The sequence below is a fragment of the Symphodus melops genome (assembly GCF_947650265.1).
Source record: "Symphodus melops genome assembly, chromosome: 5".
Lineage (NCBI taxonomy): Eukaryota > Metazoa > Chordata > Actinopteri > Labriformes > Labridae > Symphodus > Symphodus melops.
This window is the reverse complement of record NC_136695.1, coordinates 16,257,118-16,281,805: the sequence shown is the minus strand read 5'-3', so window position 1 is coordinate 16,281,805 and position 24,688 is coordinate 16,257,118. Positions and strand designations below refer to the sequence as shown.

The following is a 24,688-nucleotide window of genomic DNA, read 5'->3' as shown; positions in this document are numbered from 1 at the left end:
GGTAGAGAGATGAATGCCAGGACTGATGCTGTGTCACTTCAGTCAGTTAAGTACAACCAGGAAACAAACGTCATTATTTGACCACGAGGAACATTTATGAAGTGAAGTAAAACGCATTACGTCGCCTCTGCTTATCAAGTCCCGTTGACAAAGTAACCAAGTTTTCAACAAACACAGGACCTAAACTGTGATACGATGCCTCAAACATAACGCGTTTGATTTGTCCCTCCTTTCTATTTTCTCATACAGATGTACTCCCTCTCTCCTGAGCAGGTTTGAGTTCAAGTGTGAACTCATCCATGCAACTAAACACAGACAGAGCAACCACCTGCCCGTAGTGTAGCTCAGAGGCTGCTGAGCTTATCCAGTCCAGGCTGAAGCCAAAACTGTAAACCAAACTGTAAATGTTTTTTGGGGTTTTTTTTTTAACATCATCAGTGGTAAAGGCTTTTTTGACTGAAGGAAGCAGAAACAGTTTGTAAACACCACACACGCACTGTAGGAATCCAGAACAAAGCAGATTGTGAATAAAAATAATGACATTACATCGTTCAAGTTTTTTCCCATCGTAATATTGTTTCCTGTACAAAATTTAACAGAATGCATGTTTTGCAAACAACCTGTAAATTGTAATATAGAGAATATATGACAAGGTTGGTTCCCATCTTTAATCATACTCTGGTATCTTTATTAGCGCCGCAGGACTTCTTTGTGTCTGTTGCTTGGTAACGGTCCTAACAGTTGCTTTATTTTTGTCTTTTTAAGTAAAGACTCAAGTTTAAAGAGGGGATTTGGGAGTTGCTGTGATTTGGAGACAGATTTGAGGGTTGGATAAGGCCAGTGGGCGATGTTATTAAAGCATGACACAGCAGATCCATTATCCTGCCGAGTCATGAATGTCGCCTCACTCTGGCCGTCTGGTATGTAGCTCAAATGAAATCCTCCTGATTCATTGGAGCTGCTGCACAGTCGGTGAACTGTCAGTGGCGTCATGTGAACCAGTGGATGTGCTTAGTGTGATTAGGAATCGACTCCTGTCTATCAAATGAACTAAGCATGGTCGTCAATCTGATTGGGTAGGCTGTTTGAGATGTTTGTCAGTTGGAGTGAGCCTGGGTCATTGATTCACCACACAGAAACTGAAACAGCTGATAACGTGTCACTGCCAGGCATCCCTCGCTAGAGCAGCTCTCACTGATGACATCATCAAGTGCCATCGAGCCTCAGGACCCCCCCCCCCCCCCCCCCCCCAAACAATTCTTGCATCAAATATCACACTTTTCAGCCAATCAGATTAATTCAACGAAAAGTGGTGGACCTCAGATTCGAAACACCACAGTTTAAAGAAACCAATCAAACAAACCTGTTCAGAAAGTGATTCGTAGATTTTTTTGTTTGAAACTTTGCTTTCCGCGCTGTGATCCACTTTTGGGTCCCGAACCACCTGTTGAGAACCACCGATTTAGTGAATAACACTGCATTTATGACTTATAAATAAGAGAGTAAAATCGTTTTTTTTTTTCTCTCTCTCTTGCAGATATTTCCAGGATATCATACTACACTGGTGAGTACCTTCAATTAATGATGAATTTATGATATGATAGAAACATCTAGAAAGGTTGTGATAACAACAACTAGTTCACAATGTCCCGTATGCTTATCTCCAAAACAAAACCTTTAATAAGGTCCAGTTGGATCCCTCATGATAGATTCATTTTTCACAAAGCTGGCTGTTGTGTGGTCGCACTGCGTCTTGAAGACAGCTGGTGTTGCTGCTTTAAAGGATGGATGGAGGCAGAACTGAATCATTTCTGGGTATAGATGAGACCTTCTTTTTTTTATAGCCCTTAGCTCCAGTGTCTCACCATGGATGTTGCTAGGTAACTGTTGATCATATGCTTTTTCTGGTGGGTTTCATATTTGTAGTGGAGAATATGTCTCCAGTGAAAGATATGTTGCTGAACGGACCATCAACCTGCATATTAGGAATGTTGTTTTTAGAAAAGTATAATATATAATGGATATACTAAGACATTAACTGTACCTGTTGATAAGGCAGGAGAAGACTTTGGACTGTGGCATTTAGAAAAATGGATGGATGGATTTATTATTATTTTCATTATTTATCTAAACTGGGAATCTGTGGTGTTACTACAGCCAGTTATCAGTTCAAAAATATAACACTAGAGAAACACGATCATTATTTCCTAACATAAGAGAATATAAATATTTACATCCAGAGATTCCATGTACAAAAATGTATTGGGGAAATGGGAAACGTGTGCACTCAGTTGATTGTTGCTTATTGTTAAGAGTGCTCGACGTTTATAATGTGAATCCTGGCATTTGAAGAAACGTGTTTCTTGTTGACGCTAAGAAAGATAAACTCTGGGGCGGGCTGTGGGCTCAGTTGGTCGAGTCGTTCGTGCCGCTTCGTCAGTGGTGTGTGTGAATGCGTGTGAATGGGATTAGTTAAGTGTGTTATTGGGTGTGACCTGGGGTGTAAAAGTGCTTTGAGGAGTCAGAAGACAAGAAAAGCGCTATATGAGCTCAAGTCCATCAAAACAACATCCAGCTTACACATCCATGAGACGAAACGGTTCTGTTGGTGGATACGTGATAAATATACAAGAGCAGATGTATAAAACACGTGCTGGCCGTCTTCCCACTGTGTTGCAAAAAAAAAAAGTGAAAGAATTGAATACATAGCTACAGGCTCTACATCAGTGTGTGTCAACAAATATTCACAATGTGATTGTCGGTGATGTTAACTTCTGAAGCTTGTGGAGAAAGTGCTCAAGATCATGGCGTCCTTTGGCACAAGAGATCGAACGGTCCGAGTGCTTTATTGCCAGTGAGAAGCTGGCGTGCTGTAGGAGCAGATGAAATGTGTTTGGAGAAGAAGAGAGACAGACGGCACAGTGAGGACAGAGGGCAGCAGAGACCCGCTGAGGGCAGTACACACAGACAGACAGAGGGGGCGGATCGTCAGAAGAAATGAAAGCAGTGTGGAGAGGGGGGTCAGAGAGTGGAATGTATGTTTTCAGTGGCTAAACTCTAATCCTGGTATTACTTTATGTCTGTGTGTGTGTGTGTGTGTGTGTGTGTGTGTGTTCGGTGGTTGTGCAGGGTTTGCGTGATGAGGTAAGTCCTTGTTTATGAAAGTCTGTGTTCTGATTAAGAGTGAAGTCCTATTAGCATATTTACAAGGACGGTCCAATCAGCTCGCCTTATTTGCACTGCAGCAAGTCTCAATTACAACTATTCTTGTTTTCACCCTGCTTCCCTCTCCTTCTCAGTCTTACAAAACACACACACACGCACACACACACACACAAACATTCCCTCCCTCCCTTCCTTGTTTTAGTCAGTCTTAAAGCTTTTTCCGCAGCTTTTTCAAAGCAGCCGTTTACTGTTTAAAGTGAACAAACCAAATAAAACCAGAAGAGAAACACTTGATTCATACATTCACTAATTCACTTTTTTTACATACCCACTCACCCCCTCTCTATTCACACCCACTTACACTTTTTTCCACACACAAACATGCATTTCTTTTCCCTACCTGCTCAGCCACACACACACACACACACACACACACACACACACACACACACACACACACACACACACACACACACACACACACACAGTATATGTAATCAGTCTCTCCCTGGCTTCCACACATGCTCTCTCTCTACAGAGAGTGCCCTCATTCAACTGAAGGACTGCGCTGCATGTACTGTGTGTGTGTGTGTGTGCTTGACTGCGGCAATGTGTGTGAGAAAGATGTTGGGATCTCGCTGCATTTTCTGTGGTTCCAAAAGAAAACGACACACGGCTGAAGAACTTTAAAACAGATTCACTTCATCTTGTTTTTGCATCACAGCCTTTTCTTGTTGCTGGCTTCTTTTTTTTTTTTTTTTTGGCGCTCCACCTTTCATTTCAGGTCTCTGTCTCTTTATCTCGCTCTCTGACAACAGACACCTGCCTTGACCTGGTCTCTCTGTGGGCTCAGAGCAGTGTGGGAACATTTGGAGGATGTGTGGCTCAGCTGCTCTCTGGGCTTTCTCTTTTTCCTGCTCTTTTTTTTTATCTATCCCTTTTACTCTTTTTCATTCACTTTTTTTTTTTTAAATTCAACTCATCCTCTCTCCTGTTTCTCGTTCTACCTCTATCCTCCTGTCCCTTTTCCCCTCCTACGTCGGTCACTTTGATCTACCTCTCCCTCACTATGCTCCATTTCTCCACGTCTCTCTTTGCCCTACATTTTCCTCACTGATGCGAGATCGCTGTCTCTTCTTCCTTTGATCCACTTTGCCGGCTCATTTGGACAACATAGTGGATTTTCAGAACAAAACGTCTACCTTTCGTGGAAAACGGGGCTTTGATGTAATTATATGGAGTCTGACTTTGCCAGGAAGGGACGTCAGTTATTTTGTAACCTGGATGTTCGACGGCCTTGAGATTGATGACTGCAGGGAAGCTGCCCGCTTTGAATTTCACATTATGGATTGATTAATTTCAGCCGCTCGGCATTGAAGACCCAAATTCAATCTATTGGACTGTAGGATGACCTAATGCGTAGAGATATCATCCACCTAATGCTGAAGCTGGACTTGAATGTCTGTTTAGAGAAGCCACGAGCATCTTTCTGATTCTTCTTTGCTCATCACAGGCTCCATCTCGCTCCTGCAAAAAGACAACAATGAGCGAGGATCATTCCATTTCACATTGCACAGAAGTATGAGTAGGCGAAAGGTCGTGACATGTACTAATCAGATTGATTTCTAAGGCCTGGACCCCCAGCCAGATCCTCAAGTCCTGAAGTAATGTGATGCAGTCTTGTGATCAGTAGCTTAGAAAACTTTACCAACTACTGTACTTCCATTTTAAAAAAAAACATTTTTACGTCTGTATTGAAACTGACTTCCAGATTAACTTCCCACTGTGGATTTGAGAAGCTGAGCCAGACCTGTATCTGTGTTATTTAGAGGCAAAATCTTTCAGAGCGTCTCTGTGAGCTGGACGTGGACCCTGATGATAGATGAGCTCAGTGGCACCTCGAGGATAAAGTAACACAGTGTGGTATATACTCTACCTCCTGTGGGGACACTTGCTGTGTCATCAGATTTTACAGAACAAAGGATATTTGACATTCTCCTTTTGCTTCCTTCTGGGTTCCTTTCCTTTATCAGAATCACTTACATACCTGGACGCAGGCCTGGATTGATTTCTCTCTTTATTGCGTTTCCTGTGGCTGTCTTACAAGGATGTTAACGTTGGCTAAATGGATATTCTCACCGCTTTCACCATCTACAGCAAGACATCATTTCTAACTTTTTTTTTTTTTTTTTTTTTATAATTTGGTTGCCCATGGCTGTTTTGGATTTATATACCTGCAATTTTCCAAGTTTGTAAGGAGAGCCCAGGTTTGAGCCTAGTTTTAGATGCTGTTTCAGTGGCCCTGCAGTTTTGTCTGTGCCCGGTGGCCAGACCTCGCTCAGCTACGTCTACACAAAACATGGAGAGCAGCGGCTGCATCCCTCTCTGCTGGAGCAAAGGGGCCTGCATCTACGCACAGCATCCCCTACCAAGTATGTATCGAGCCGTATGCTTGCAGAAACACAACACACAAACTGAATGGAGCGTAGCGTACCAAGAAATACATCATACATCTGTCATCAACACTGAATCAATACAACTAATCAGCTTGAGACTAGATCTAAATATGGCACCTCCGATCACCTTCATCCTTATTGGTTCTGCTGCTTTTTCACCATTTCTGCACTTGCTGTAAATCATCTTATTGCGGTAAGCACTTTTCATGCTGATGGGGATGTTTAACATTCAGGCAGAGAGTTTGGTTTTTCTCGCGCTACATCCTCTGCATGACAGTGTTAAAATGTGATTTATAATTGAACACACTGGGCTCTGGGAGAAGTCCAGATTAAAGTGCTATCACTTCATCTGTCAGTTATAATTCATGACAGAGGAGGTCCAGGTGTGGTCCTTACTCAGAACTTATCTAATAGAGAGAGAAAAAGCAAGTAGCCAAATGAGCGGAGCATGGCCGCTCACAAGAATGGATTTGTTTTAATTGTCGCAGCAGGTTTTTGTAGCACAAGTTACAGAAACTGTCCAGTGAGTTCTTTGTCGGCCCATAACGTTTTATAGATGTATTTATTTTTATTCAAAAGGCCAGTACAAAAGTTTGGTTTAAGCGTTGTCTGTTTACCAGCCTTATAGTTACACTGAGCTGTCTTAGTTAAAATATGATGTGGGAGAATGGTGTCCGTTAGTTACTCTGGTAACTCTGATGTCACTGGAAGAGCCTAAACAGTCACACAACAAACACAAACATAATGCTGGCCATTTCATCAGTTTGTTTAGTATACAAAAAAAAAAACAGTGTTTTGGGAGTGACACTTAGACAGGATTTGTTTGTGTATATACTGTATGCATTGTGTACCAAACAATATTCAGTCTTGAAGCTTTTCCCCTCTCCCGTGGTACAGATAATGTGTGTTATTGGCAAGAAGGAAGAGAGCGTGTAGTAGGAGTTGGGGGAAGGGGTGCAGAGGAAATAGTTAGAGGACGGGAGAAAGATGAGAAGGAGGAAGGAAGGGAGATGGTTCAGTAGGACGAGGAGGATCAAATAGAGATCTGAAGCAGGAGCTAAAAGGCCTGTGAGCATGTTAGATGAGTGGCGGGAGGAGATTAAGAGCAGAGGAGAAAAGAGTAGCAGATGAAGGAACACATTATGGAAGCAAGAACATAACGGGAGATTTGGCCTGTGAGGAGTGACAGTGGAAGGAACAGATAAAGGCTTGGGGGGGGGGGGTAAAAGTGGGTACATTCGAAGACAAGAAAAGATGGAGGCAAGAGAGGCAGAGGCAGAGGCTCCCCTAGGATTTCACTAACTCCAGTAACCCAGATACAAGTGAGAAGAGCAGATCAACCGTCCCTCTGCTGGTGCGACGGGCCAGAGTGTCAGTCACCGGACGCCCACTGAGAGAGGGGCTGCTGTGCTGGCAGGAACACGCTCCCCTCCTGGCTGCCTGCATGGCCTAGTTGATTTGATTCCTCTACTTTATTCAAGTGTGGGAAGACATGCATCATGTGGGGATTTAGTGCAGATATGCTGCTGCGTCGAAACTGGTGCAGTGAGAAGAAAAAAAAGCTGCCATTTTTCTTGTGTTGCCGTTGAGTTCGAAACGGTAAATATCTATGTTGCACAAATTCAAATTTTGCAAGTTATGAATTCCGGCAACTTTTATTGTATTAATACCAAACACAGCTGTTCTTTTTATCAGCAAACATACAATCATAGATTTCAGAAAATATGCAAGTTAATGTTAATTATATATTTTTTGCGTATATATATAGTCACGTATAAAGAGTTCTTTCCTGCTGAACCAAAACACCAAAAAAGAAAACAAAATGTCGTTCCTGCTCTTTGTCGGAAACCATAAAGTAAAACATCTGACTTGTCCTACTCAAGCTTTTGGAAAATAATTTTCTCCACCCGTACTCACTGACTACGCTAGCTGGAAACTTCTGGATTCGCGTGCTATGTAAGACGTCATTTCTTTTGCTAAACGCTGCTCAAAACACATGTAGCCACTCTGCAGTTCTGTGTGATGTAACTGCATTTTCAGCATAAAGCTGCCTCCACTCAGACTCTTTAATAGGATTTCTTGAAGCTGTAGGTATGTAGGTTGAGGTTACATGCGTTGTGTGATTTCTTGTCAACATCTCGGTGCTAATATCAACTCTGATTATTAACTGAGGGAGAGAGCAGCAGCAGATGGCTGACTGTGACTCTCTGGCTCCTCCGGTGCTTCTGCTTCTATTTAAGAAAAAAAAAAACGAGCTGCAGTCAAAATATTGCCCCCAATACATTTTTTAGTGTTCTCCTCTGAGACGAGGCACGGAGGCTGGATGTGTGCGCTAAACAGAGACACTGGTATAACAAGATGAAAGTAGCTGGTAAACCACTGAACCACAACATGTGTTCACTCTGATTTATAATAGAGCATTTCTGTGTTTGTACACACTACAGGGATGACATATTTTGTGGGCAGAGCCTCGACATGGTGGCAGAAAGTTAGCGAGGGTTAGCTTCTGGTCGACGGACCATCTGGACGCCTTCTCCAATGATTTTAATTATGTGGCAGCGGAAGATTTTTCTTACAATGACAAGCTAACCCTTCCCAGCATGTATACTAAAGAAGAACTGAAGGTATATATAAGTCTGTTGAAACAGTTCTTCACTTTGTGGTCATGTCTTGGACATTGAATACGTTGATCGATGGTGTTTGTGCATTAAGAGCAGACATACTGCCTAGCCAATGGCAAGGACACAAAATACAGTTACACAGGACGTTGGCTATCACTAAACACTGCATACTAATGACCAACTGTATGGCTCTTTGTTCATTATGTAATTAATTGCTTTATGCATGTTAGCTCTTTTGTGTTTTTTTTCCTAGGCCTGTAAGTATTATGTCATGCTGGAACTGTGAGGCTAATACAGTTTGATCTTTACGAGTTATGTGAATATTATCTACAGCTGTTGTTTACAACTAATTCAGGCTCTTATGTTGGCAAACAGTCGCAGGTTAAGGTCACACTGCACCAACCATAAACATCTGCGTTTTGCTTTCATGTTTTTTCTCGTTCCTATTAGAACAACAGAGACAATAAAAAAATAAATAGATAAAAAAACACATAGAGGAAGTGTTCCTATTTGTATGCACTGCTAATCTACACAGAGATTGTACAAAACCAAATGCCTTGTGTAATATGAGATGTTGTCTAGTTGGGATGCTGGTGCTACAGGGGTTAGTGCGGGCGTCCCATATATGGAGGCTATAGTCCTCAAGGCAGACGGACCAGGTTTGAATCCAACCTGTGGCTCCTGCATGTCAATCCTCTCCCTCCCCCCCAAAAAAAATTGTCCAGCAGGAATGCAGTCAGTAAGTTGATGCTTGTTCAGGAAACTTGAAAACTTTAATTGTTTAAGAGAATTGAAAAACTACATTTATATCCAAATCTGTATCAGTTTCCACTTATAGCTCATTTCAATTAGCTAACAGTTAACACAGCCTGTGTAATGATATGACAGGGTTAGATTACTAATGGACGTTTAGCAGCTGTACACTCTTTGGGGATTGAAACGAGCCACCTGATAATCCAGTAGTATCACCGCTACAGTTGAATCCTTTTTAATTGGATGATGTTTGTAATACTATACCAGGGACTGTTATAATCGGATCTGTTGTAAAGCCTTGAGGACACGCTGAACTCTATTCTTCACTCCTACTGTGTGCACACACTTTTTAGACACGCAAATTACAGTAATACTGCACACCCCAACAGGTGTCATCTTATTACACTTTTATTACTTTTGTAAAAATAAATGCTGAAGCAAGGGGTGCTGGAGGCTCAGTGTTTAGGGTGCGCGTCACATGTATGGAGGCCGGGGTTAATTTCCAACCTGCTGTCAATCCTTTCCCGCATGTCAATCCCCTCACTCTCTCTCCTTGGTTTCCATCTCTAACTTCTCTCCTATAAAGGCACAAAAGCTCAAAAATTAATCTTAAAAAAAAAAAGAAAAGAAAAGAAATGCAAGAATGAGCATCCCCTTTACCGCTGAATCATATTGCACTGGGCGACATGTGGATAAAATGCAGAGCTTGGGGGTAAAATGTCTCTTTTTTGGGAGGTAAATATTTTAGTCTAGTCCTCAGAGATAAGTTAAAGATCCAGTGATTCTGCTTAAATCTTTAATCCCAACCCTACCACAAATCTGGAAAGAAGATGTCTGATATACCAAACGGCTAACAGTTCAGCTAGCTACAGAAAATGTACGTTTTGTAAGAGATGGAAGAGAACGACTGTTCAGACGACTGAACATTAGACTTTTCAGAAAAAAGGGTTTAAGAAACTAAGAAAAGTGTGATGATGTGAAGAGAAGGAGGCGTGGGAAGAGTTTTATGTCATAACATGGACTACAATACCTGCAGGAGGGAAATCTATAGTGCAATGTCATTCCATTGAAAAGTTATGTAATAATGTGTATAGGTTGTGTACACACACACACGCACACAATTTTATTGATGCAGCAGTTTCTTGAGGAAGAGTGCTGAGTCAAGTTATAAGATACACCAAGTCATTCTTTCGACTTCTGCTGCAGTCAAAGTGCAACTCACTCACACGCACACGCGTACATACACACACACACACACACACACACACACACACACACACACACACACACACACACACACACACACACACACACACACACACACACACACACACACACACACACACACACACACACACACACACGTTTGATGAGTTAACTATGTGTAACGCTTTAAAGGCTGTGCCAACTTGTCCTGCATCGCTTGCTAATTTCTGTCTCCCTCTTCTTCACTTTGACGTTGTCTCTCTAACACTTTAACACAAGGAGAAGTCAAATGTAGAATTGTGATGTGAACAATATATCTTTTTTTTGTGCTTATAATAGTCTGTGAAGAGTTGACTGTTGCAGTGCCTAAAACATGGCTTGTAAATAAGTCTTCCAATAAGGCTCCTTAGATCATGAAAGGCTGAACAGTCTGTGAGTTGATGGAGCAGATCGCAGTGTTTGGCATTTCAAGTTCACACAAGTATTTAGTTGGACATCAGAAAACCAATACTGGAGATAAGCCATGAAATTATTCAGTGAGTCATTTAACTTGCATCTTTAGAGTTCACAGTCAGCTGAAACATCTCACTGCAGGGAGGGTGACTCAACAAAGACTGCAGGGTCAGCCAGGAAGTGACAGGAGGACACAGGAAGCAGCAGAGTGCGTGTCTAGGACAGGGATGAGAGAGTGTGAAGATGAGCAGGAAGGCAGAGCAGAGAGACAACACGAAAGACGGCGAACTGTCGAACGAGATGACTTAAGGTAGAGATGTGTGGAACAGCATGGTTTGTTTTGATCGTGCTATGCTGTGGTAGGTTCCAGAAGAAGGCTCTGTGAAGCACTTCTCTTATATTGCAAAAACACCATGGATGTTATTGACCAATACATCATTTTTTCACAAGACTGAGGTTTATTTATTTATTTCATGTATACTTTATTAATCCCCGAGGAGGAAATTGTGTTTCTTCCTCTGTTATTGTAGACACATGCTTCTCACACACACAGGCCTGAATCACACACATGCACAAGCAGGACCTGTGGACATGCGTTAATGGAGTGATGTCCCTGTGCCGCAGCAGCCCCCACTGGAAGTGTCCCCTGAGCTTCATGGCAATGCTCGAGGAGTTTGTCTGGCACCTCTCCAGCTACCAGACCAACAACTCCCATATTTTGGTCCGCATCGGGACTGGAACCGACGACCTGTCCGGTTCTCAACCCAAATCCCTACGTATTGCCGCCCCTGTTTATGAAACCATCTGGATGGATTATTCATTTGTACTTAGATCTTAGAGACAGATCATCGGTGGGAATCTACATTGACTTTAAATGAGAGAAAGAGAGCGGTGCACTGCGCTGGCTCTCGATGAGCTTCCCTTTTGTTCTTTTCAAGACAATTTAGAGACGATCAGACCAGCCAGGAACTGTGAGCATCGAGGCTTAGCTCAGACAAAACAGTGTGAAACAAAGCAGGTCCTAAAGAGGCGGTGGAGCTGGTATATCGTCGTCATTGAACTGGGAAAGTGTAGAAAGGAACCTTTTCTAGTTACAGCTTTTGTCGTGTATCTCTGACCCAGTGTTTAGGGGTCAGAGATACTGGGTTTGGGGCTGGGTACCTCCATTAGGTTTAAAGAGAAACATTAGTAATGCTATCTGATTTAGCCCAAAGAATGCTATTTGACTCGGATTTAATATCAAAAATGGCTGTCGCAGGATTTCAAGCAATTGTTCTTTTCAATATACAAGAAACTGCATTTAAATGAAGGCTCGCTAGCCTGCGGGGTTAATGTTACAGCTGAATAAGTACACCTGTTACAAGAATCACCAATTAATGGGTACATTTTTTATATTCTACATGTATCTCCTGTTTTTAACAATGTGATTTTCATTCCCATGACTTGTGTAATGCCTCTTTCGCAAAGTCTCCTCAAACATCCAGCTGATCGATCACCAATAAATCCACATTTTGACGTGTGTCCTCTTCTTTTTCCCTCGTCTCTTTTCAGAATATGACAGCCAGTTAGCCCCAGCCGCTGCTTCCGAGTCAGGCATGGCGTCGTCTTCCTACTTGGAGCCGAACCACAATCACTCGGCAACGGGTGGTTGTGGGGTCAAATCCCGGTCTGGGATGCCTGGTGGTACAGGCGTTGGTACCAGCGGCTCTGCAGGAGGCCTGGAGCGCCCACCAGGCTCCATGGACCGAGTCCTGAAGATCTTCCATTATTTTGAGACAAACAGCGAACCATGCACTTGGGCTAGTAATATCAGGCACGGAGATGCCACAGATGTCAGGGTAAGACACACAAACGTCTCTCAACATCTGGCTGTTCATGCCACCAATTCTCTGATCCTTGTTTTTGTTCTCCCTTGTTGGATCTGTAGGGTGTTATCCAGAAGATAGCAGAGATCCACAAATTGCGCTGTGTGTCCTCTCTGGGCCTCCGTCTGACCCACCTGCACTCTGATGCACTTCACTGGTTGCACCCTGATTTGGGCATTTGTCACATCAGGGAGAAGTATGAGAAACAGCACCCCCAAGAGGAGTGGAGGTAGAGTTCCCACAATATTCAATGTTTTCACTCTGACTCATTAAGCACAGTTCTTACTTTTTTTTAACCATTTGCCATAATAAGGCATGAGGGACTTGTTTCTGATAACACCACTGTCTCAAGGACATTTTTCTCTCCTACTGTTGAGCAGCAGGTAAACATTGAATCTTCATAAAAGTCTGTAAATACGATATTTTTCCTAAAGCTGCAAACCTGACGACATACGTCTTTTATCGAGCCGACTTTATAAGATGTAACTTGTAGAGTTTGTAACACGGGGTTCCAATGAAACTCTTTGATGCTGTCGTCAAAGCACTGACCTGAAACACAGTCATGGTAACTACTGCATCCAAGGAGGAGTAAATCTTACCACCAAGTATGAATTATGAAGTTGCTCGCTTTTCTCGGGATTTAAAGTCCTCCTTTACTCTTTTTCCTCATTCATCCATGTCTACCAATTTTAAATACAGAGGAGTCAATGACCAAAAATAAATAAAAGGTTGACAGTTTGGCGGCAATTTAATTTGCACGAGTGAAGGTGACTTCATCACACAAGTAGAAGACGAGCATGTTCTTTGTCTCTCTGTTATTACAGTACGATTCATAAAGCCTTTTCGTCCCGTTTATTTGATCCAGTTTCCCGCTCGGCTATGAGGAAGATCATCTCTGTCTGATGAAAACATTTATCTCATTTATCCGTCTTATATGAAAGAAGCTTTGTCCTCGTTCACCCTAATTTAGAATTGTGCTGGCTCCGAGCCATCTGCGGTCCGTTGTTAACGGCTCGTCTTACAATTCAGCCCACTGTCCTGCTGTTGATGTGTTACACCCAAAGTCATTAAAATTGAAATGAATTCAGAGTGAACCAGTTGTTCACACCGCTGACATGCCGCCCAGCAGCTCCGCCAGTTGTTGCAGCTCTGCCTCGCAGGGAGGCAGAGGAGCCTCTGCTTCTGCCAAGCTATTGTTAGAACGGCAGAAGCAGCCCAGGGGATGGACTGACTATCTCACTCCTCTCACGCTCCCTCGCGTGTTTTCTCTTCCTCTGTCTCGTGCGCTTGCGATCCTCTTTTTCACTTTGATCTTTCTCTCCATCCTCCCATCTCCTCATCTCTGACATCTGTGTTGTCTTTGTTGTCCGGCTCTCTCTCTTCTCTTTCCTCTTTCAAACACGCATCCTTTTCTCTCTCCTCACACTCTCTTTGCATCATTCATTATAAAACCAGGATGTTTTATTCATTGTGGCTTTTCAGTTTCCTCTGTTGCCTAACTGCAGGCCTGTAGCATCGCAGCAGTGCAGAGCTCACTGCTCTGCTGACCCATTTCTCTCGACTACAGTCACTGCAATATGTCAGTCATAAAAGCCCTGTTTCCACCAAGCGGTTCAGTTCAGTTCAGTTCGTCTCGGTACGGTACACATTCTATGGCGTTTCCGTAGACTAAAGCCGGGAAAGATTCTCAAATAACCAACCTGTACACCAGCCTACTTTTTTAGTACCCTTATGTTGGGGTGCCAATTATATCGATCCCACCCTGAAAGGTGGAGCGACATACTGCAGTCCGTTGATTGGTCCTGTATGACAGCAGTATTCAAGGACAAACACAACTCCACCGTGTTCAAATACACTGTTTATTTGTCTGTATTTCTCCTGGTGTCATGCAGCCTTCTCTGAAACGAAGCTCGATTGTGTTTTATAACTAATTAGTTAACAATTATTAATAAGTTAATTGTACTAATATCAAGCGTCCGTAGCACAAAATGCTATGAAGTTATTTCTCCTCTTCTTTCATTTTCCCGTCCTCTCTCTTGAATAAAAAAAAAAAAAAAAAAAGTCTGATCTATCTTATCTTATTCTTCATAGTGTTACTTTCAGTATGTTGACTGTCAGCAAAATACAGAAGCTGTTCTGACTGTGCCACAGGCCAGTAATATAATGAGGAGAAAAGGGCATCTTTCAGCATCAAGACTCGGTTTCAACTCAGTTGTTGGCAAACAGCCACTCTGCTGAGGTGACTTTGAGCAAGACATAATGCCTACCGCTGCATTGGTGCGATCGTGAAGTCAACGTGTTCTTAATCCCTCCTCTACAACGAGAGAAATTAAGACAATAGTGCAAAGATAAATTCCTAAACATTTGTCCAGGTTCACTGTTTCTGCATGACCCATGTCTAGTTCCTTCCCTTCAGAAAATGTAACTTATAAGCTTTTTTATTATTTCCAGCAATTATCACTATCTCTAAAGACTATGTGAGATTGACCTAACCCTTTACCAAAATTGGCAAAACTTTGGGGCAGCAGGAGTCAGTGATTTCAACACAGGAGCATTTAAAGCATGTTGACCATTGACACTCTTCTATATACTCATTATCACGCAGTGAATGTTCTAGCACATTGTTGAACTTTACATTTTTCAACCTTTTGAAATTCAAATTGATAAGAACTCCTTGTATTTACATAACATAATAAATGCAGCTAAATGTTTTTTTTTCTGTTTCTGATCATTAATGCAATCCTTCAACTCTTCAGAAAACCTCAAACTATGGTTTTAAAATGTATTGAGCTCTGATTGAATTTGTATCTGCGTGTCTGTGTTAGCATGCTCTTTCTCTCTCTATGCATCAGACACACATGCTATAGCACAGATGTTTAATTCTCTGTGTGGGCTGCAGGCTGTGCTGTTACTCATACCAAACTGTCTGATGTCCTTCTCAGATATGAGTTGCGGATGCGGTACCTTCCTAAAGGTTATCTCAGCCATTTCTCTGAAGACAAACCTTCTCTCAACTACCTCTATCACCAGGTGAGAGACGCGAAAGAGAGCTGAGAGAAATGTTACCTCATTGTGGGATAATGCTCATTAAAAGGTTTTTGTCTTTGTGTCACATCAACCCATTCTGAATGCATTATGAGCTTTGGTACTTCCACCCTGTCACTTAACACTAAAAACAAGCTGAATCATACTCGCACTCTGATTTTTTTCATTGGATCACTGGCACATGATAAAATCAACATTTATTGTGAAACCATGTTGTTGTTCTTGTGTCTTTCCCCAGGTAAAAAGTGACTACATGCACCATATAGCTGATCAGGTGGATCAAGAAGTGGCTTTGAAACTGGGCTGTTTGGAAATCAGGTGAGTAAGACAAATGACTCTTAGTCCACATCCATAAGAAGGATGGTTTCTTCAAACTGCTTCTTCACTGTTTCTTCTCCCCTCTGAATAATACAGGAGGTTTTTCAGGGAGATGCCCGGAAACGCTCTTGACAAGAAATCTAATTATGAACTACTAGAGTAAGAGTTGATTTATTTCTCCACAAAACTTTTTTTTTTTTCCAACTGAATTGTTTGAGGTGTTTTGGTTATAGGAAATAATAAGGTTATGTTCTTGATATTATAGGAAAGATGTTGGTCTGAGGAGGTTCTTCCCTAAAAGCCTGCTGGACTCCCTGAAGGTGAGACAAAACCAGTGGAAATGTTGAAAACATGTTATCTATCTGACAAACTATTAATGCCTTCCATTTAATTGCCACCTTCGTATCCCAGAGGTGGAGCATCCTTGTCTTTGGGAATCCTTGCTCTGCTTTGCCAGCCAGCCAGCTGGATTGCGATTTGACTGACTGGCATGCAGACAAGTTGATAACAGAAAAGATTTCTGGCAGAAGTTCTTCTAATCTCATTGTCTTGTCTTAAATGAAACCCCCTGTTGTCACTCACCGTATGCATCATCAGCTGAACCATCCAGAGAGATTTAATCTTTGTTAATGTTATTTTTAAGGCGAAGACTCTCCGTAAGCAGATCCAGCAGACCTTTAAGCAGTTCGCCAACCTCAACGATGAGCAGAGCATCCACAAGTTCTTCGAGATACTCTCTCCCATCTACCGCTTCGACAAAGAGTGCTTTAAATGTGCTTTGGGGGTAAGTTAATGAGGAGAAAATGTGTTGCATGAAATCTTTTTACAGTCTATGGTAATGACTTGAGAAGTCCATGCAGAAACGTTTCCATTCACATTAGAACATACAAATCAGGGATTGTGAGGTTGAGGATATTTAGCATGTGCAATGTAAGAAAAAATGAAGAGTGGATCCATTCCTAAAATCTAACTCGCTCACCAGAACAGCACCCGTTTTTGTTTTTTTGTGTGTTTCTCTGCCTAACTTGTTATCATCAGTATTTGTATTACATTGTCTATCTACTAAAGTATTCAAAACATCATCTGTCCCAGAAAGATTTGAATGTCAACAGAAGTGAAAACAGATGAGAATAGTTTTATGATATTGACATTCCTGCTTGTGCAATATTTGTTTACTAAAGCAGACGATGTAATGAAATGTGATGTTTTTTTCCCTTCCATCTGTTCCTTTCTCCCTTCAGTCTAGTTGGGTAATATCAGTCGAGTTAGCTATCGGACCAGAGGAAGGAATCAGCTACCTCACAGATAAGGGCTCAACGGTGAGTATGCACACTGACGACTCGTGCACAGGGTTGAATTTTGTGAACAGGCTAATGGTAGTGCTTTCAAATTTCTCCTACTTTCAACTATTATACGACTCTCTGATTATATATATTCTTAAGAATAATTTATTGAAAATTATAGGCTTTTATTTTGAAGGCCATAACGTCCACCCACTCTACCATCATCTACTAGTTTGCCCCTAGACTAATTTTTCTCTTGATTTGCCTAAGATGAAATGAGTACAGAAATGCTTGTTGACATGTCGTCTTTTTCATAGAGCATCTTGTTGACAGCCATATGTCCCAGCTGATCTGATTAGGGAATAAAAACAGCTGCAGCGCTTAGAATTGAGTAATTAAATTTTAACTTAATGAGACAGGCTACCAATCAGAGTGTCAGTAATGAGTTGGTTGGTCTTTGAATATAAATAAATCAGACCTCATCCTATTTAGCCTTCAAAAAACTTAATAACTTTATTATTTATTCCCAAGTGTTTACAAAGTATGGCTACTGTTGTTTACTATAAATACTATAAAAAATAGAAATAGACAAGTGTCTAACTATGGGAAACATTCGTCTCAAACCTGTGTGTTTTTGCTTCAGTGGTGAATGGTTAGACATTTTTCACTGAGCAGGGTAAAGGCATAAAATGACATGTCTTTCTCTTTGTGTCTGTCTCTGCAGCCCACACACTTAGCTAACTTTAACCAGGTTCAGTCCATCCAATACTCTGCACTGGAGGAGAAAGACAGGAAAGGCATGCTGCAGCTCAACGTAGCAGGAGCTCCAGAGGTGACAAAACACACACACACACACACACACACACACACACACACACACACACACACACACACACACACACACACACACACACACACACACACACACACACACACACACACACACACACAACTTTTCTTTTTTGCTTTTCGATTAAACCACTGATTCACATGAAGTGAAGCTAGTTAAAGCCGCTGCTCCGTTCTTTTACTCCAATCATATTTAAACAATCGTATTTGTACGCCATGAGCAGATGTTGATTGAATTTTTGTTACCTTTTAAAGACATCAGGCATATCCAATTGTACATGTAGTAAAAACAGGAAGTGATATTAGGAAAGAGGGAGGCAACACTGAAGGGTGAAGGCGGGGTGTAGCCATCTGCACGAGTGTCAGCGTGAGTGTGTCTGTCGAGAGTGAGTGTGTGTATGTTCACAGCAGGCCTTACAAGTGGAAACGCGTGTGTGCTGGAGTATCTGTCTGTGTGCGTCTCTGTATGTGCTCTGCTAGAAGATGGTATCCCTAATAAAGCTGTCATTGTGTCACTGTGAAGCAACTCTCTGTCCTAATCTTACAGTCATCCTTGTGTGTGTGTGTGTGTGTGTTTCTGTGTGTGTGTCTAGCCACTCACAGTCACCACGGCATTGCTGACAACGGCAGAAAACATGGCTGACTTGATTGACGGTTACTGTCGGCTCGTCTCCTCAGCGACTCACTCTTTCATCGTCAGAGTCCACAAAGGTAAGCCTCACAGCTGCTCTCACCTGTTTTTTATTTTCCATTAAGTGGGTTCTATTCACCACATTATTATGGGTATGGGTGTGTGCATCCAAATGTTTGATGTGTTGTTTGGGTCGTAACAGTCACACGACACAGAGAATGAAACTATAAATACTGGAATGAGTTGAAATGACTGTCATCCATCTGTCTCACAGAAGTCAAGTCTGAATGAAGCTGTTGAAGCTTTAAGCCTGTAACTTTGAATAACCAGCCCGGCAGTGTTAAGCTAGTCTCCTCTAAAAATAACAATGGCTGCAAAGCAATGGTTTACAGTGATGTGGCACCCACATGAAGTGGCGCCAGTCTTTGATTCATGTGTTCATTTTTTCTGTGCAGAGGGTGACAGAGCTCTGCCTTCCATCCCCAAGTAAGTCAGCACACTTCTTTTTGTTTCACTTCTTAACTGAGTGAGAAAAATGAAAGCTTTCTTCCCTGCGAGCAAATTCAGTTGTAATCGACTTTGTGGTCATGCTTTGATTTTTTTTTTCTTGATGTATTGTTTTTTAAATTAAAATGTGATTTATTTATTTTTTCCCCGACAGAAATAGTAAGAATTTAGAGTTAACCGGCTTTAATCAAGATCAAGATATTTGAAGTCTTAGAAATGCCCGTATTCTGTTCTACGTGTAGACTTTCATTTTTGCTTTCATATTTTATTGTTTGACATCTTTTATTTCTTGTTCTTCCACTACGATCTTTACTTCATCGTCAGAATGTGAACGAAGAGTAAATTTCTTTTCTCCTCTTCAGAGTTTCAAATCATGAGAGGCGGATGGAAAAACGAATGGATGGAGTACGAACCAGAGCTGTCTGCGTCTCGGGTAAAATTCTCTGTCCCTCTCTTGTCTGTTTCTCCACTTCCCCTCTTTAATCTGGCTCTCAGCCTGCAGCTCTAAATGTCATGAAGGACAGTGACCGCTACCAGTTAGATAAAGGGTGTAAAGAGATATGCGTGTGTGTGTGTGCGTGCCTTTTTTTCCTCTATAAAGCCTCATCTGTGTGTGCAGTGAAGAGTCCTTGTCTGACCAGATGTCCCCATGGAGAGCTTTAGTCACTCTGCCCTGACTGTCTACTGACCGCTGACTAACTTGTGGCTATGTAGAATTAAATAAAAAGGACACCAAATGAAGCCGTTCTTAAAAAAATATATGTGACCTCATTTGTTGTTTTTACAGAAATATTAACTCTATATTCTCCTTCTCTGTGTGTGTGTGTATGTATGTATGTATGTGTGTGTGTGTGTGTGTGTGTTTTTCATGCTGCGTGTGGCTCCTGCAGGTCACACTAGTGGCGATGGTAAACAACATTCTTTCTGTTAAACGTCCTAAATAAGTAACTCAGTGATATTCCTACTGTGTGTTTCTACATTTAGTGATACTGTACGCGAGTGTGTGAGTGAGTGAGTGAGTGTGTGTGTGTGTGTGAACTATCTCTCTCCGTATCAGCCGGTTTCCTCTTCAGCATGATCCATGACTCAACCTGTTTTCTGTGGAAAGAACAAAACCTTTCCATCCCTCCCCTTCCTCTTCCCTCTCTCTGTTTCTCTCCCTGTTGTGCCCTTATGTGAAGCTGTTTTATTGTACACGAACATTTAAATTGGCGTGCGCGTGTTTAGGATTGGGTATGGTGACGGGCTTTTGGAAAGGTACTTCCGTCTAATAATCTTTTGTTGTTCATTTATTTTTGTTGACTTTGTCGTTATTGTGTGTTCTGAAATATTTTTAAGATTTTAAAAGCGTCATTGTCATATTGGTAGTGGGGGGGGGGGGTCTAAGCATTCAGCATTAAGATCTGGGCTTGAGTGTTGCCTCAAAGCTTAATTTCAGTAAACTGAACGTTTCCCTGAAAGCTCAACTGGTTCTATGAAAGTTTTAAGAAGGGAGCGTGTTGTCAACTCTTCTTTTTTTTTTTGTTTTTTTTTCATTCTTTTGCATGTCACCAGCCTGACCGAGACTGAATGTTCTTTTTACCTCCCCTCTTTGTTTTTCTCTGAAGAAACTGACGACTATGCAGAGATCATAGATGAGGAGGACACCTATACCATGCCTTCAAGTAAGTAGACATACACACACACACACTGGTGCTAAAACATAACGGGCAGCTGACAGAGTGACAGAAAGTCATGTGTAGCACACTGTGTGATCGCTTGACCGTGTGGGTTCAGACAAGAAAGTTTGTAAGGTGATGAAACAAAGATGACAGACTGTTTGGAAGAATGAATGTGTGTGCGTGTGTGTACTGACAGGGATGATAGATGTGAGTCTTTAATGGTGTGACTGGAGTTGAGCTAGGTTCAGACGAGCAGACGTTTCTGTGTAATGGTATTATTCTTCTCTTTTGTTCAACTTTTATGTTACTTTAAGAAATATATTAGAGCTCTCATTTGTTCTGGTCTTATCTTAACAATCTGTGTGAGCGCGGTTAGCGAGTTATTCAGCCCTGAAACCAGATCATTAAAAATCGTATTCAAGTCGCCTGAGATAATAGTTTTCTCACTCATATGACTCATATATCAATTTAAAGGTTAACACCATCACTTTTAAAACATGTCAGACAGAGCATACCTCTAACCTCTAACCATATATAACAGTGTGTTATTTATTACTAAACAGTAATCACTGTACAACAGAGGTTCTGAGGATATTTCAGGCCTGATTGCAAATCTGTTCAGATTACAACAAATCATCATCTCCTTCTGGATTGCTTCATTAAAAAAAAATAAAAAAAGCCTGTCAAAACAAAATGGTGATAACTAATTATTAATGCATTTTTCCTGATTGACCTATGTATTCCAGGGTCGCATGCACAAGTCTTATTCAAAGCGGAAACTGCTTAAAGCACATCAAGCTCTTTGTATATTTATAGACCTGCCCTCTGTTTGTTTCAGTTGTCACAAGATTAAATGGAGTCTACTTTGACATGTCATTTGGGTCCAATGTTTTTATTACAGTAACTTCATATTCTGCTAACTGCCATCAAAAGTAATAACTTTCAAAGCAAAAGGTTTCACTGACTCTAAGACTGTCTCTGCCGAGTAGTGACTGCTCTGCATGTGAAGAAAAGCTGTTAAGCTCACCGCGTCGCTAAGTTGTGGTGCTACACAGGCAGCATTTAAAGGCAGTTCAGATGGGTCATTTCACCTTAACATATACTATGTCATGATAATGCAGCATGGACGCTAAGTTGAAGACTGTTTACTGACATAATTACCCATTTAAATCACCTCCGAATGTTGCCTAGGTATGGTAAGCAAATGTTGTTTCATGCAAACAAATTTCAACATGGCTTTGCTTTCTTACCATCATTGAATAATGCAGCAGAGCTTGAAGGTGTGAACACAGAGACACACAGTAAACTAAACTGTTGCAGAGATACAATATATCTCCAGAAACCCAGAAAGAGAAACCCAATCAATCTGTGCTGTTCACTAGTCATGTTGCATAATGGTAATTACAGAATGTAAAGATAGTGTTCATATAGTCTAAGAATACATTCCTATAAGATAGCTAGCTATGGTCTGTTCAGATTTGATCTCTGGATTGAGCAGCTTCAATGTTTTGACACTTGTCAGTCCTGCTCTCATGTCAAAGCAGAAAAAAAGGTTAATTCTTCTGTTTAGATTGCATCATGAAAACATTTTTGGGTAACTGTCTTTTTGCTCGCATTCAACAACAATTAACTTTCTTTAGACATGTCCCTCATCCTACCTGCATTAGTGTCCAGTCTATTGTAGGAAAAAAAGAAAAAGACTGCAGCAAAAGATGGATCTCTGTACTCACAGCTAGTTATTTCTGTCTCCTATCACTAACCTGTTTTCCTAGAATACTATGGACTAGATCAAGGTAATGATTGGAACGTACCATGAGACTGGTTGTTTTGTGATGGCACTTTGATTTGGTTGTCTTGACCCTTATTTTATGTTTGCCTGCAACTTCAAACTAAATTCTGAGTTAATTTCTGTTTCTGTACCCTGGTGATTTGATCCCTTCCTCCTGTTGATGTTTGATGTGCTGCCCGTTTTAGGGGCTGTATTGATGGGAGTTTCAAAACCGAGGCCCATGAGTTAGATAGTGATATTTGTGTGTGTTTTGAATGTTATCGATGGAAAAAGGTTTTCATCGTGATAAAGAAACATAAACTGCCCAGGGCAGCAACTGAAAGGCTTTTCTGTACTGTATGATCCCCTTTTACAACTGTGTGCTGTGGAAAGAAGCACAGCAATACTGAAGGCTTTAAATGGTTACACATGCAGCAAATATATACTTATATATTTATACTGTACATACTGTCCTATCTTAAACCCAAAGTATCAACAAACAGGGCAGTCCTTCTGTATTGTTGAACCATAATGATCGACTTCAGGATACATTGACAGCGTTTAAAGGCGGAGCATGAAGGCAATAATTACAGCCTCTTTTTTTATGAACGTATGCTGCAGCCCCATCGCCCAGTATAGTGCTCTCTAAACTTAAAATATGTGTTCTAAACATGTGTGAAGGATATTTCACCAAGTTGGAGATCTGCAGTTTTCTGCTGTCCTATTGTGCCACGTTTGCTTTTATTCACGTGCTGATTACATGGACAAAGTCAGGTCAACAGTTTCATGCCTTTCAGACAAAGCAAACCAGCAGCTTCTCAACAGCCACGAATTCACAGAACTTTTGAATTCCTGTTTTTCTTAACATTAAATTGAACCATGCATTTGTGCATCACTCAAAGCTTCTTTACGAATACATTCAATGAATGGATTGATGGTTATATCTCACTGTGTAAAACCTACCTGACTTTATCCATATAACATTTGATTCACTGTTGTACTTCATGTTCATAGATACACTGTCATGGCTGTTATGTGTCTGTGTCACATGGCATGTCTAGCTGTGGTTTGCTGATGCTGTTGCTGCATGCTGTTGACATTGAGCTATGCTGATTGCCATACTGTACAGCCAATCTTGTCAGAGCCTGAGGTTGCATTAACTCCACTGATCTGGAAAATCTGGATCATTTAATGTGATTGCTTCGTCCAGTTTCAAGATACTGACTGCTACAAAAAATCTTTTGCTCGCTGTACGCCCTTAGGTTGGCTCTGAAATGTTTCCAGAGCTCTTTAAAAAGAGAAACTTGGACACATTTGCTGAGATAACTAAAGCGGAAAGGACTCTGACAAGCTTGTTAATTACAAGGCATGATAAGGAAGTGTTTGTTTATGATCTCGATGCCTGGCCGTCTGTTTTTTTTTTTTGTGTGAGTCCATTTGTGTTTGTGTTCATGTGTTTGTGTGTCTTGTGTTTGTAGCGCGGGACTACGAGATCCAGCGAGACTGTATTGAGTTGGGACGCTGCATAGGTGAGGGTCAGTTTGGAGATGTCCATCAAGGAGTCTACATCAGTCCGGTATGTCTTCTTTTTTTTTTCTTACTGATGTGAGCTTTTCAAACATGTTAAGATGCGACAAGTTTTAAACCTCAATCTGAATGTAAAAAATGTCTATTTGACTTTGTTATCGTCTTCCTGGGAAAAATGCAAACCAATAGACAGTCTGAAGCTTGAAACTATTTTACTCAAACAAGGTCATTTTGTAGGATCATTCTTTTACATGTTCAGGTTTAAATCTGTGAATCTCCATATAAAATAACTTTAAAGCTACACTACACAAAAAGAAGAACTTCTCATGGTTATAGCAGATGGATTGATGTCCTTCAGACAGTGCGTGTGCTCTATGTGGATGCTTCTGTTAGTGCTTACTGTTTTGGATGTGTTTCATGCAGGAGAACCCGGCACTGTCTGTGGCCGTGAAGACGTGTAAGAACTCCACGTCAGACAGCGTCAGGGAAAAGTTTCTCCAAGAAGCTTGTAAGTTCCCGCTGTGTGCGTCTCAGATGTTACCTGCACCTTTCACAGAGGTTCATTCTTCGAAAGACTTTC

The 24,688-nt window shown here is 41.4% G+C and overlaps 1 protein-coding gene across 6 annotated transcripts in view; it reads left to right on the top strand.

Moving 5' to 3' along the window:
- The window catches only part of LOC306824711 (focal adhesion kinase 1-like), a 55,720-nt gene that overhangs the window by 6,000 nt on the left and 25,032 nt on the right, over window positions 1–24,688 (top strand). For 2 of the 6 annotated variants that reach the window (XM_079344981.1, XM_079344977.1), the window contains exons 2-19: window positions 1,538–1,564; window positions 12,206–12,492; window positions 12,582–12,748; window positions 15,462–15,549; window positions 15,803–15,882; window positions 15,979–16,041; window positions 16,148–16,202; window positions 16,526–16,666; window positions 17,124–17,201; window positions 17,890–17,997; window positions 18,608–18,725; window positions 19,101–19,131; window positions 19,515–19,585; window positions 20,043–20,060; window positions 20,760–20,816; window positions 22,586–22,606; window positions 24,060–24,157; window positions 24,532–24,616. In XM_079344981.1, the coding sequence (XP_079201107.1) occupies window positions 12,250–12,492; window positions 12,582–12,748; window positions 15,462–15,549; window positions 15,803–15,882; window positions 15,979–16,041; window positions 16,148–16,202; window positions 16,526–16,666; window positions 17,124–17,201; window positions 17,890–17,997; window positions 18,608–18,725; window positions 19,101–19,131; window positions 19,515–19,585; window positions 20,043–20,060; window positions 20,760–20,816; window positions 22,586–22,606; window positions 24,060–24,157; window positions 24,532–24,616 (1,522 nt within the window). In that variant the 5' untranslated portion in view covers window positions 1,538–1,564; window positions 12,206–12,249. Of the gene's footprint in view, window positions 1–1,537; window positions 1,565–5,432; window positions 5,598–12,205; window positions 12,493–12,581; window positions 12,749–15,461; window positions 15,550–15,802; window positions 15,883–15,978; window positions 16,042–16,147; window positions 16,203–16,525; window positions 16,667–17,123; window positions 17,202–17,889; window positions 17,998–18,607; window positions 18,726–19,100; window positions 19,132–19,514; window positions 19,586–20,042; window positions 20,061–20,759; window positions 20,817–22,585; window positions 22,607–24,059; window positions 24,158–24,531; window positions 24,617–24,688 lie in introns of those variants that run through there. The other 4 variants (XM_079344982.1, XM_079344978.1, XM_079344979.1 and 1 more) reach the window with 4 other exon arrangements.